The 12,970-nt window shown below is 36.6% G+C and overlaps 1 protein-coding gene across 6 annotated transcripts in view; it reads right to left on the bottom strand.

The window, feature by feature from the left end:
- The window catches only part of LOC133521326 (RNA binding protein fox-1 homolog 3), a 164,450-nt gene that overhangs the window by 55,081 nt on the left and 96,399 nt on the right, over nucleotides 1–12,970 (bottom strand). For 2 of the 6 annotated variants that reach the window (XM_061856233.1, XM_061856231.1), the window contains exon 1: nucleotides 12,141–12,451. The exons of 1 other annotated variant lie outside the window; for it this stretch is intronic. In XM_061856233.1, the coding sequence (XP_061712217.1) occupies nucleotides 12,141–12,152 (12 nt within the window). In that variant the 5' untranslated portion in view covers nucleotides 12,153–12,451. Of the gene's footprint in view, nucleotides 1–12,140; nucleotides 12,547–12,970 lie in introns of those variants that run through there. 3 more of the 6 variants (XM_061856230.1, XM_061856232.1, XM_061856229.1) reach the window with 3 other exon arrangements.

Raw genomic sequence — 12,970 nt, forward strand, 5'->3', positions numbered from 1 at the left:
CAAATGAACGCTTACTTGCCGGAGACACGCGGCTAGTCAAGCTTCCGGAAAATGGGTGGCGCCCGGCTTTCAACACTCCACATGGTCGTGTGTGCTTTATAAAAATACTGAGCCGCTTTCGACAATCAGAAGTAGGATTGAAATTGGTGCTTATAGCTTAATTGCGTTTAGCTAAACGAATTGTTAACAATTCTTTTATGGAACCAGAAGTTAAATATTAGAGTTAATAATGGTAAAAGTAAAAACCAGGCGGAAATTCGACAAAATGTAGTGTACGGCTCGAAATGTAATTTTGAAACGAATCGTATTCTATCTAAATACGAATATGAGGAAATGAAAAAGGACTTACATGAGCATGTACGAGTATACCAGCTGAAATCAGTTACAAATAGACTCGTTAGCGAACATCGCGTCGGTCACTTTAATGGGTAGAAATTTAAATTGTGCCGTAAAATGCATGCGTTAACTGAAAGTGTAATTTACTGTATTCAAACGAGTGAAACCTCGGTATTCTAGAATGAATAATTACACTTGCTGCGCAGCCGCTTGCCGACTGAGCTCGGGGTAGTAAATAAACCGGGGCACATCCCTAACATAATACAGAAGGGTAAATAAAATCGGGACTGTAATTACTCGCTGCTCTTACCTCTGTTCGTAAAATTTGATTTAGTAAACGATTTGTCGATGCAATAAAGGTTTGTTGTCCTACTAGTGTTAGATAGGGGGTTGCTAATGACCTTTATTATCTTCTAGACTTTATTATCTAATCTCGGAAGTGACAGTGTTGGGCGTGGACATAAATATTGACGATATTCGTACGTTTACATAAACAAAATTACTGGTTCAGCGCTGTAACGTTCGCCAGTGATGACCCCGTTTAAGAAATATCATAATTACCTACCTATAAAGTTTTCAAGTTTTTTATCGAAATTTATTTTAGGGTTCCGTACCGCAAAACAAAAAAAATGAACCCTTATAGGATCACTTTGTTATCCGTCCGTCTGGCAAGACCCTTTATCTCGGGAAAGCGTGGAGGTATCAAATTGAAATTAAAACCATATACACAGGTCTCTTGAAGCTGTGAATAAGATAAGGCCGTTTTATGCCGCAAAAACGTGTATTTCGACACTGACGGGAATCAAAATTTATAGGCTGTTGACCTAGAACTATAAAATTTGGCACGTAGTATCTTCTTACACTATTAAATTTCTTCACTTCTTACGTATATTTGTAAAATAGAAATAAATAAAAATAAGTTAAATTAGTACGGAACCCTCGGTGGGCCGGGTGGGCGAGTCCAACTCGCACTCGTACGGTTCTTTTTGTTTATTCCGAAATTCTTACACATCTCTGGTTACCCAAAAACTCTACCGATGTACTTGATTAAAAAGCGTTTTCTCGATAACATCAAGGATCCGTTTCATGGAAGCCTATAAGGTTGTCTAACGAACGAACATCGAGGTACATATATTATAAGTGGCACTCTAAACAGGGATTGTGATACCATTTCTTACCCAAGCGAAACAAACTGTTTTACATCACAACGTTTACAAGAACAACGTTTAGTAGAATGGCTACTTATATCGTTGTCAGTTGTCGATAAGGATTCTAACTTGCATATTTATGGCAATAGAGATGTATCAACAAGCAAAAGTAACGTAGTAATGTGACAGACAAACGGACGGATGGACAGAGTCGCACCATAAGGGTTCCTTGGTACGGAACCCTAAGAACGACACATCTTTTAGGATATATATATATATAATTTGTAGTTATTTAAGCTACTTTCGTTTAAGAGGATTGTTAAAAAGGCTCAAGGCTCTCTAAAATATACTTATTCTGACTGTGGAGATTTCGGCATCTAACACCTACAAAATAGCACAAACTGAATGTACTTAATTTAATTATAATTGTAATGAATATTTTAAATCAACAATAATCCGACATAAATAATATAAAATACATTGAACAACTACCCTGCACCATAGTTGTTTTTTAGGTGTAGGTATTTATGAATACATACGTATTAGGAAATAGCCCGCAGATTTACAGTGTTCAAGACATTAGGATATCATATTTATTGTTGAACAGATGTTAAACATCTGTCACAGAAACGTGAGAAAATGTTATTTTAAGTAGATTTTTTATACTATTACCTACGCAATCGTACGTATTCTAAAAATGCCTTATTCAGTGGTCCAATTCTAGGCTGTGAGAATCTCCCGAATTTCTTTTGAATTATATAGGTATATAAAGATAGTAACCCTGTCTTTCTGTCTCTTATCTTTTACGATTCAACTACAGACTACAGAGATTGCGTAAATATTAAAGACGTACAAATTTTAAGCCCAGTTTGTTTGATTTGAAATTCAATCCCCTGGAGCACCTACCACCACATATGGCCTAATAGTAAAATGTCTTTATGATCTCGTTTATATATTATACCGCTTAATCTCTATTAAATCTCGATTAACTTCATGAACTGTCTGTCCTAGTAGGTTCTGTTAAACAAAAGCAAATTTAGGACTGGTTCTTACCGCGGCTTTGTCCCCTTATTAAGCGTGTTTGACGAAATACGAGTATAATTTGGCCCGATTCATCTTGATGTCCTTCATCCCGGCAAATTCACGAGAGGAATAAGAGCCAGGCTAACGAAATCTAAACCAAGTAAACTCAATTAAGCGGCAACACCATACGTGTATCATATCATACATAGGGTGTTTTCTAATTGGACGTATTACATTAAGGTAGTAATTAATATGTGCTTAGGTGAGTTTGCAACAGATAAGCCGCTAACAACTAGGCTTTATAAATACAGTGCAAACTCTATATAGCGACACTCAAGGTACCGGACGTTTTTTGACGCTAAAGAGTTTTCGTTATATATAGAGAAATGAATAAAATACGCAACTATAGCCAACAAATGTCGACGTTATAAGGAGTAAATCGTGATATCGAGTATATTGTTTTTGAATGGCGTTATTCATACACGCCTGCCAAATCAAAAGCCCATCACAGACGGAGCGATAATATTTATTAATATACCGTAAGATACCGAAATATCTCTTAGTATAGCTAAGCACCACACACGACAAAGGATACCAAACAAAATATCGCTGTCTGTCTAGCACCTACATTGTGAAAGAGAAGAAATGTACCAAAATATATCGTAATATACCGAGCTAAGTTATTTTTTCATCATAAACTGAAGGCAGAACATGGTAGAAAATCTCATTATATCACGGAAACAGTTAAAGCCCGTGTTCTTTAGAAACAAATTTATTGCAAATTAACTCTAGTAATTATCTCTCTCTCGTCCAATTTGGAAACATCCTGTATGAATATGAATATACATTTTGACTAAGTGTGGGTGAATATTGGTTTGGCTTTCGTTAGGAAATCAAGGGTTTGGCTGCAGAAATATACTCGCCGTATCGCTTTTAAGCCAGCTAGCTAAATCATGTCGGCGTCATAAACGTACCTAACGAACACCCTTTCATATTTATAATCATAGGAGAATTATAATAACGTGATAGGATTAATACTTAGTATTCATCACGGCTGCTTCCGCGAGGCGCTGACATTTTACAAATATATAGTAGGTTACCTACTTATCATGTTTTATCTGGCGAAATATGTGTGAAGCAGTTTCATGAGATAATGAATGATGCCTGATTGATGACAGCTTTTATATTAACCATATTAATTTAAACATGAAATTTCAATAATACGAATCACCACCAACAAAAGAATATTTTTTTGGAATGTGGTATTATGATTTTTTTAAATCATTTAATCAATTTTAATTGTTAATGAAATGATAAGCAAATATGAGGGCGGTTTGAGAAGTCAGTGACTTTATATAAAACAAAAATCATTTTAACATATAAACTTTTTAAATACAATCCTTAGTAGCTGGCAGTTTTTTTTTTTTAAAGGCGGGGCAATAAAAAAGTTGTTGAGGCATATGTCAAATACGAAAATTGTTGGAAAATGGAGAAAAGCGAATTTCGTTTGTTAATTAAACATTACTTTTTGCGTGGAAAAACTATTAGAGACTGAAAACTGTTTAAAAAAATATTATGGGGAATCTGCTCCTTCTCATGGAATGGTACATAAGTGATTTACAGAATTTCGTTCTGGACGTACCACTACCAATGACGCAGAACGCTCCGATTGAAGTGACCACTGATGATGTCGTGAATAAAGTTACTATACAGGGTGATTCAGGAGACGTGAGCAGGATCAAGCCTGCGTATTCAGTAAGTTATTAGTAACTGTTTCGTTCCAGTATTTGTGAGATTAACGTTAAATTATTTTTTTCTCTTCAAAATTTTTATTTTATTTTATTTACGACTGTAATGGTCACCCTATTTGTTTTATCCATAACAAGTGACAAATTGAATGTCATTGGAGTCTGGTTACTTTAGAAAAATCGTATCTCACTCAAGTGTGACATTTTATTTTCTTCATAATCAAAATACTGTCATAACGGTTAAAAAAGTTATATCTTCGTTAATTAAGTGTTGTAGGGTGTCCATGATTGTAGAACATCAAATTTGTTCTTTAAAAAAAGTTAGATAACAGAAAAAAGCGTAATTGATTTACTTAAATATGACTGTGAACGATTCATTAAAATTTACTGATTGTGTAGGCTTGGACCTGCTCACGTCTCATGAATCACCCTGTATATTGTTTTGGATGACCGTCGAGTGAAGATTCGTGAGATAGCTGAGACTGTACACATTTCATCTGAACGAGTTTTTCATATCTTGCATAATATTTTGAATATGAAAAAGCTTTCTGCAAGATGGGTGCCGCGTTTGCTGACAGTCGATCAAAAACGACTTCGAGAAATAACTTCCGAGCAATGCTTAGCCAAATTCAAGCGTAATCCTAATGAATTTTTACGTCGATTTGTGACGGTAGATGAAACGTGGATTATAAGCCAGAGACGAAAAATCAGTCAAAACAGTGGACTTCTGCTAACGAACGGGCCCCAAAGAAAGCGAAAACCGTTAATTCGGCAGGAAAGGTAATGGCCACTGTTGTTTGGGACAGCCAAGGGGTTATTTATATAGATTATTTAGAGAAGGGCCCTTATTATGCTAATTTGTTGGAAAAAATTAACGCAGAAGTTGTGAAAAAACGGCCACATCTGGCAAAGAAGAAAATCCTTTTTCACCACGACAATGCCCCTGCACACTCGTCAGCAGTCGCAACAAATTAGTAGAATTGCGTTACGAAATACTGCCCCACCCACCTTATTCTCCAGATTTGGCCCCATGTGATTTTTTTTTATTCCCAAACATGAAGAAATGGCTCGGTGGGAAAAGATTTTCATCAAATGAGGAAGTCATAGCTGAAGCATATTTTTCAGGGTTTGACAAAAAAATTTTGGAGGGGTTGAAAAAACTGGAACATCGTTGGATGAAGTGTATGGAGTTGAAAGGAGATTATGTAGAGAAATAAAACTAAAAAAGGTGAATAAGTTTTTTTTTTGCAAAAAGTCGCCGACTCATCAAACCACCCTCGTAGGTATCACATATCTACGCAATACCGCGTCGAGCGTACTAGGAAGTTAGAAAGCAACAAAAGGGTGAACAAGATAAGTCGATTTTCCGCTCTGCCTGTTACTCCAAAATGAGCGAAATAAGTAACTCATTAACAGCTCCAACAAGGATGGCTGTGTTACTTAAGAACATTTAAATTAATTTGTAACTTTCACGAGGCGTGTACAATGGAGACCGCCATTAAAAGCGGTAGGGACCTAGCTAGCGAATTAGAGGGAAACCTGGAGGCTTTGCGGCAAACAGGAATTTGTAGATGTTGGTATAGCAACTTACTGAGTTCCTCGCATGTACGAGACAGATTAGATACTTACAAGTTAGATGAAAACGAACAGATCTATTGTATGTTTTCAATAAAATTCGCTATGACATAATTGAACATTAATTTCTGCTATCCCTAAACAAGTAAACATGGCAAAAAGAGAGTCCTAGGAAACCGTGGAAAATTTTCAATTTACAAACACAATTGGTTAAGCTATATTAGGTAAGATATCTTAGTTACAGTCTACGCCAAATCTTTGGATTAGTTGTCAAGCGGACCCCAGGCTCCCATGAGCCGTGGCAAAATTCCGGGACAACGCGAGGAAGAAAAAGAAGAGGTAAAATATCTGAGTAAGGCCAATGACAAAGGATATTCAAATGCATTGATTCAACATGTTTTTATCGGGCTCCGGGACCTACATGTACTCGTAGTGTCCGAGAATGATATAATGCCATCACTACTATAGGGATAACAATAGAGATGACGACAAACCGTACAAAATTATCTTGGGTTTAGAGAGGGCAACTCGATTTAACCTTTCTCAGATAGGTTTAACGTTTACCCTCAGATAATATTGTCTTCACTGTAGCTAACATGGACTATTAGTGTCTAACGATAAAGCGACCATGCGAATAAAGGACAGACAGTACCTATATTATCGGTTTTACTAAAATCCTTCCAAACCGAGGAAGCTGGAGTCGAAAAGAATGTCGCAATTTCTGTCACCGAGATATTCTGGGGCACGTTTTGGCAATAACAATTTTATGAAATACTTTTCTTTATATTATCAGCGGAATACCTACATTTCTTTTATATTAAGAGTAACATTGATATAGGTAATATCGACACGTGTAAAATAGTGTTACTTCACGTCAAATACACACGAAACACACAACCGTTTGCTACAAAGGAGACGTTCACAGACGAAACTATCAAAAACCGGTCAAGTGCGAGTCCGTTCAACTCGTGCACTGAGGGTTCCGTACAAACTTTCAATTATCTTATGTAAAATTCAACACGAAAGGCTTTCGATCAGAAGTACATATACTAAACATAATTATGAACAGCGCCATCCATCTGTCGGTAAATTGGCTAACTAATTTGCGCGACCTGTGTATATGTTGTTTTTTTTTTGGAATAATTATTTATAATTTGAATCGATTTAAAAAAGATTTATTTAATTTGAAAGAAGGTGTTGAAGGTAATCTTGTAGACATTTCAAGTACATAACTATAATAAACTCCCGCAGAGGACGTTAAATTGTAAATAAAATGAGATAATGATATTTTTTTCAAACTTTCCTTCAATAATCTTTTTTTTTTTCACTAGATAAAAAAAATTGTTTCAGCTGTTAAATTTTGCCGCCTCTTTACATGTATTCGGCATTTTCCATAGTAAAAAAAATAACACTTTCAATGTGTCTGGGTTAGGTACCTAGTTCCAAATTTCAAATCGATAGCTTAAATACTTAGTTCTCGAAATATTTAGCAATGTGACAGACGTACGGACGGACGGACGGATGGACAGAGTCGCACCATAAGGGTTCCGTTTGTACCTTTTTGGTACGGAACCCTAAAAATAGGTCCCCAGACAATTTTGGACCTTAATGGGCTCTGGTCTCGTAAACTGGTAGTTTTTACTCGACGCAATATTGTACCTTCGGGAGTAAGGCCCAGAGGGCCTACCGCGAACCACGTTCGACGTGTTACCTCTCTGTCGCACTTGTAATTTCGTACGTAAGTGTGACAGGGAGGCAACACGTCGAACGTGGTTCGCGGTAAGCCCTCAGGTTACTCAGGTATTATTAGGTAAGGAAGAATGTATTTTAATAACATGTTCAAAGCCCATTAGTACACATAATACATAGTTATGTATATGTAGTACCAAATTAAATCAACATGTGAATTGGCACTAATTCATATGTACAATACAATATGTTCAGTAGCTACTACTACCACAATTGTCTTGAAATCACGTCTGTTTTGGTCTATTCTGCAAAGTGAGCAGAACATTACCAAACATTTTGTTTAGGATTGCGAACGTTTTACTTTCTTCGTCAACGTAATTCCTAACATTCCTAACAAAGGTTCTTTTGTACGAAAATAATACAACGCGCGCGATATTTTGTCGTGATGTAATAAAAAAAAATCCAACCATAACAATATCTAATGGATATATAGAGCAATTTTCCAGGAACACTGTAGTTGCGCGACGGAGTACAGGAGATTTGTTGAACTGTAATCGAATGCCGGCCGACTCTGTTCGCAATCACAATAGGTCACGAGCTCTCGATAATTGCCCGATTTGACATCGGTCTACTGAACGGCCAATCGGCCATGTAAGGAAATAACTATATGCGCCATGACACTTTAAATCATGCAATACGCAGGTTATACGGTAGTAAACAGCCCTCAAGTAAGTACATTTGTACTAATCGGGTGTTCGTCTTTGATATGTAATAGAGATAGGTACAGTACGACTAAGTAGGATGCATGTACAGCAATGACGGCAAGATAGAGAAATAAGTAAGCTTGTGTGTTCAGTGTTCACTCCATACATAGATTAACCCTTTTATAATAAGTTTTAAGTCAGCTTAGCATGTTTTAAACTTAGGTATTAATCATAAGTTTAACCATACTTATTATTATTCAGTAATGAAATCCATGTACATGTCTGGACTATGGAGTGAGCAATCTACAATGTTTATTGTTTACTTATTCCCCTATTCTATGGTATCATTGAGAAGATCCACCAGTGAATTCTTATTTACCTACTATGCGTGCATATGAGCGTCTAGTTTCTTCCATACAACTTATTATAAAGTGAACACTCTAAGTTTCTTCTCCTTTCAAACTTATTTCTCCATAGTAAATATCACTGATAGGATCCACCAGGGAACTCTTATTATAATGCGTGCATCTGATTGACAAGCTACGGTAATTTAGAATGAGAAATCATTTATTCATGGCAAACTAATCAGACATCATAATATAACATATAACATGTTATATAAGCCACGAAACGGACCCGACTCAGCGTGGTCTTCCGTCGGGCCCTTAAGTGAGTAAGGAAAAAAAGCACATTTATATAATTAAAATTTAACAATTATTTTTAATAGCGCACAGTTAAAATATGAAACCTAGTAAGTTATGTATGTCAGGTTGGGCGGGAGCAAATGGGAATAAGTAGGTCCTATCTTTCTTCTCATCTGTCACAACTTGTCAAGTACCTATTTGAACGCATCGCTGTTTCTAAAAACCCTCATTAACATTTTTATTGTTCGTGGACACTGTCCGGTGTAGCCAAACCTAGTAATAATAATACTATCTTACGTAGTGTCCGTGAACTTGTTAGATTAAGCAAGACGATGGGAATCGGATGCCATGCCATGGGCAACTTGGCATTGAGATGAGAATGAATAAAAACAAGATTAATAGTACGTTTTAAACGGTAGGTAAGGTTTGCAACGATTCCAATCAATAATTACGTATCGTACGTATAATTCGTGTATCATTTTCTTATATCAAATGGAGGTTATTACCTAAAATGCTTGGATTTTTAAGGTATCCGATATCCGAATGTTAGAGCTCTTACTATTACAATTCTGATATCTTAAAAAATAACTGTACCTATCACCTACCTCTAGACATTCCACAGATTAAGTACCTACCTATATATTTAAAAAGGTCTACCGAGCTAGGTTAGCCTCAACAATCCAGGCAAACCTGTCTGTAATTCTGTATCGTATGTTACCTGCGTTAATCTTTGCAGGTGAGAACGAACTCCAGGTAAGTGAACATTTCTTTTGTTATAAAGAAGTTACCTACCTAGTGCAGGCGCATTCAATTCAATGCCAAACGGTTCCTTTGCGTCGTAAGCAGGTAGGCACACATTTCAAAATGGTGGATCGTCCGTGAACTCGAAAGATGTTGTAAATATTTTTATCCTTATTAGCGGCATCTCCCCGCAGGCCGCGCGCGTTCACCTTGAGGCTTTGAACGGGTTCCAGTAATCTGCCCTTACGACTCCGCCCAAAATTTGAACAAAGGAACAAAAACATGCTGCTATTTATTTTAGCAACAAGGGCAACTTCGAACGCAGGTAGAAACGGGAGCGATTTTGCATATCTTACGTAGGCTGGCAGACGAGCAAACTACCCCAATTTAATTCCGGATGCTTATTTAGGTGCCTAGGTACCTATTGTTATTACCAAGTTTACTGGGCAAAGTTAGTAAATTATGCAAGTTTAATAACTATTCAGGCTAGACCTCGTTTACATGTTTCGTATGCTATCTTATGTTAATAATGTTTAACTTAAGGCAGACTTCCCTTACAAGCCATTTTACAGATTGTGTTCATTAGTCGTTTTTGATTAGTAATTTAACTAGTTCCTACACAAAATCAAGACAAAGATAGGTAGTTAAACCTTTAGCAGCGTGATGTAAATTTAAGTGAAGGTGTTATGCAGATCCTTTTTTTCTTGTATGATAACGCAGATAACTTTTTTGAAGGAAATTGGAAACCTAAGCCAAAACCCAACCCCAAAATCCAAGATCGCTTGCATGTTTCGCAAGTTCCTAAATAGGGCGGTTTATAACTTAGATAGGTGGACTTATACAAAGTAGGTATCAAATTAACACCATGCTTACGAGTAGGTACCTATATTAGGAGCAGATTAACCACTGGTTCACCGATTTTTAATAGTCCGGTGAGCCTCACGCTACAGAGTGATGCGTCCCGTACTTTTTATTTATAGGTATTATAAGGGATAGGTATCCTAAAGAACCCCCATATCTCATCTATTTATCCATCATACCACTATTAAAAAATGCTAACTACGCTACCCATAGAATTTTCCGAGTTATAAGTAAATGTGAAAAGTGAACAAGTGCCATAATTAATTGGCCAGAATATAGTTTCTCGAGGCTTTTCTTTCTTCTGGTTAAAGAGGTACCTAGTGTATCTATATTACGAGATTATGGTCCAATTTCGATGAACCGCTACTCGCCTTCGCGAGATGGCACATGGCATTTTTTCCCATGACTAAATAAATACCTATAGGCTTCTCGAGTATTACTTCTATACTAACTTCCGAGTTAAACTTGGAAGTTAGTATGGTCCGACGCGACGGAGACGTGTATTTACAGACTTTTATTGAGCCTTGTCACAATGACCTCATAAAACATTGGTTAGTTATACTAAAATTCATAAATTCGGTTCGTAATCAATAGGTGAGTTAGGTTATCCACCTATAACAACATGGACAATTAAAATAGAATGACTATAAAACAGATTCGCAGATAGGTTATGCTCAGGGTCACCCGGCTCGCCACTGGCAGTAACAACAGACCAATTTATTGTAAAGTTCAATTCAAAACAACACATAATGTAGGTAGGTACCTATCATTGATAAATAGGAAGGTATCATAATTTTAAAAGGCGATGAAAATGGTAACAATCTATCTTCCGCGTGTTTTGTTCAATTTTTATAGAAATGTCTCCATTTTCTCAGTTATAATAAATCAAATTGGCGCCCATCATTCACCCGAAGTGAAAATCGGTATTTATCGACATTCCATTTACCGGCATTGCCGACAGATGATATATCGCGTAACGTTATTGTAAGTTAGGTAAGTACATAGCAAAATAAATGAAACGGTATAATGAACAGAATTATCTGTATTCTCATGTCAATGTGATTTAAGTTTATCCTTGTAAAAATAGCCCTTAGTTACAGAATGAGTTGACAATTGACTTGATATTTCCTGAAGTTATTAAAAATAAACATTATGCCTAAAAGAGTAATATTATTCTTATTATGCTAATTACAATGCCGATACCGGCTACCTACATTATTACAGATTAAAATATTATTAAAGATTACATTTAAATTTCATTAATATTCAAGAGACAAAACAACGTCCAGTGGTAGAAGGCAAAAGTTACTCATTCATTCATGCCACAACACATTTTAAGAGGCGTCCGCGGTAGATTGATAATTCCTGTCATGTACATGATTTAAATTGAATCAAACCTTCATGGTCTTGAGGTTTGTATCTATCTCAAAGTAACCATAATTTAGACGAATATAAACAGGTATCATCTACCGATCAGAATGTTAAAGAACCAGAGGGCAAGATTGTAATATGTAAAGGACGTTGTATAAACAAAACGCATCTGACAATAACGACATGCGCCGTACTATTGTGCGCCAATATCCTATCACGACTTCAGATGACTTGAGATAATAATAACTGGCAATGTAACCTCACGATTTTGTTAGTTAAACCACATTGATGTATACTCACAGGATAGTACATCCCCTGCGGCGGCAAAAAAAAGGCCCCTGATCCCCACAGCTTGCCGTTTGTATTTGCTTTGTGTTGCACAAAAATACACTCCACGTACGCCTCCGAGATGGGCGTCGACTTCACAGCACAAACTCTTATAAATTCGAAGCAGTCATGAGTATTTTATGATAATTACTACGATTATTCCTAAAAATAATCTGGCTTGTTCAACTTTTTAGGTTATTTAGAAACAGCGCAGAATAACGCGCTGAACACTGTCGCGGTTGGTGTCGATGTGCTGTGACTGTGCGTTAAATGCAACAACGGCGTGGCTCGCCTCACTCACACAGACGCCACAAGACGCGACAGCTGCTCGAACGCGCGGAGTGTGAACGAGACAGCCGAATGTTTCGGCTTCGGACTATTAGAGCTAGATAGCGATATATGTCTTACTCCTTGACGTTAACATTGGACGGTTGGACAGATTACAAATTTCTCGCGCTCATGTTGCTTTTTTGAACTTTGCGAATGGCGTTTTATAATCAATCATTCTTAAAAGATTGTTGGTAACATTTATATGAGACTAAAGTTGTTAACAATTTGTTTAGTTAGTTTAAAAACAAAACATGGAGATAGAAAGGAAACATCTATAGCAAGGTGTTTTTGGCACACACCTACAGGTGTATAATATCATAAATAATTACAAAATACATATTAAGTTTTTATTTTTTCTCAACGTAAATGCCTCTATTACCTAAGTTAATAACACGTAAAATTATAAAGTAATACCGGATTGGTAAGCTAGTGAGATTCATTCTTAACGGAGAGGGAGAGAGATGCTGCGATCG

The sequence above is a fragment of the Cydia pomonella genome, chromosome 9 (assembly GCF_033807575.1).
Source record: "Cydia pomonella isolate Wapato2018A chromosome 9, ilCydPomo1, whole genome shotgun sequence".
Lineage (NCBI taxonomy): Eukaryota > Metazoa > Arthropoda > Insecta > Lepidoptera > Tortricidae > Cydia > Cydia pomonella.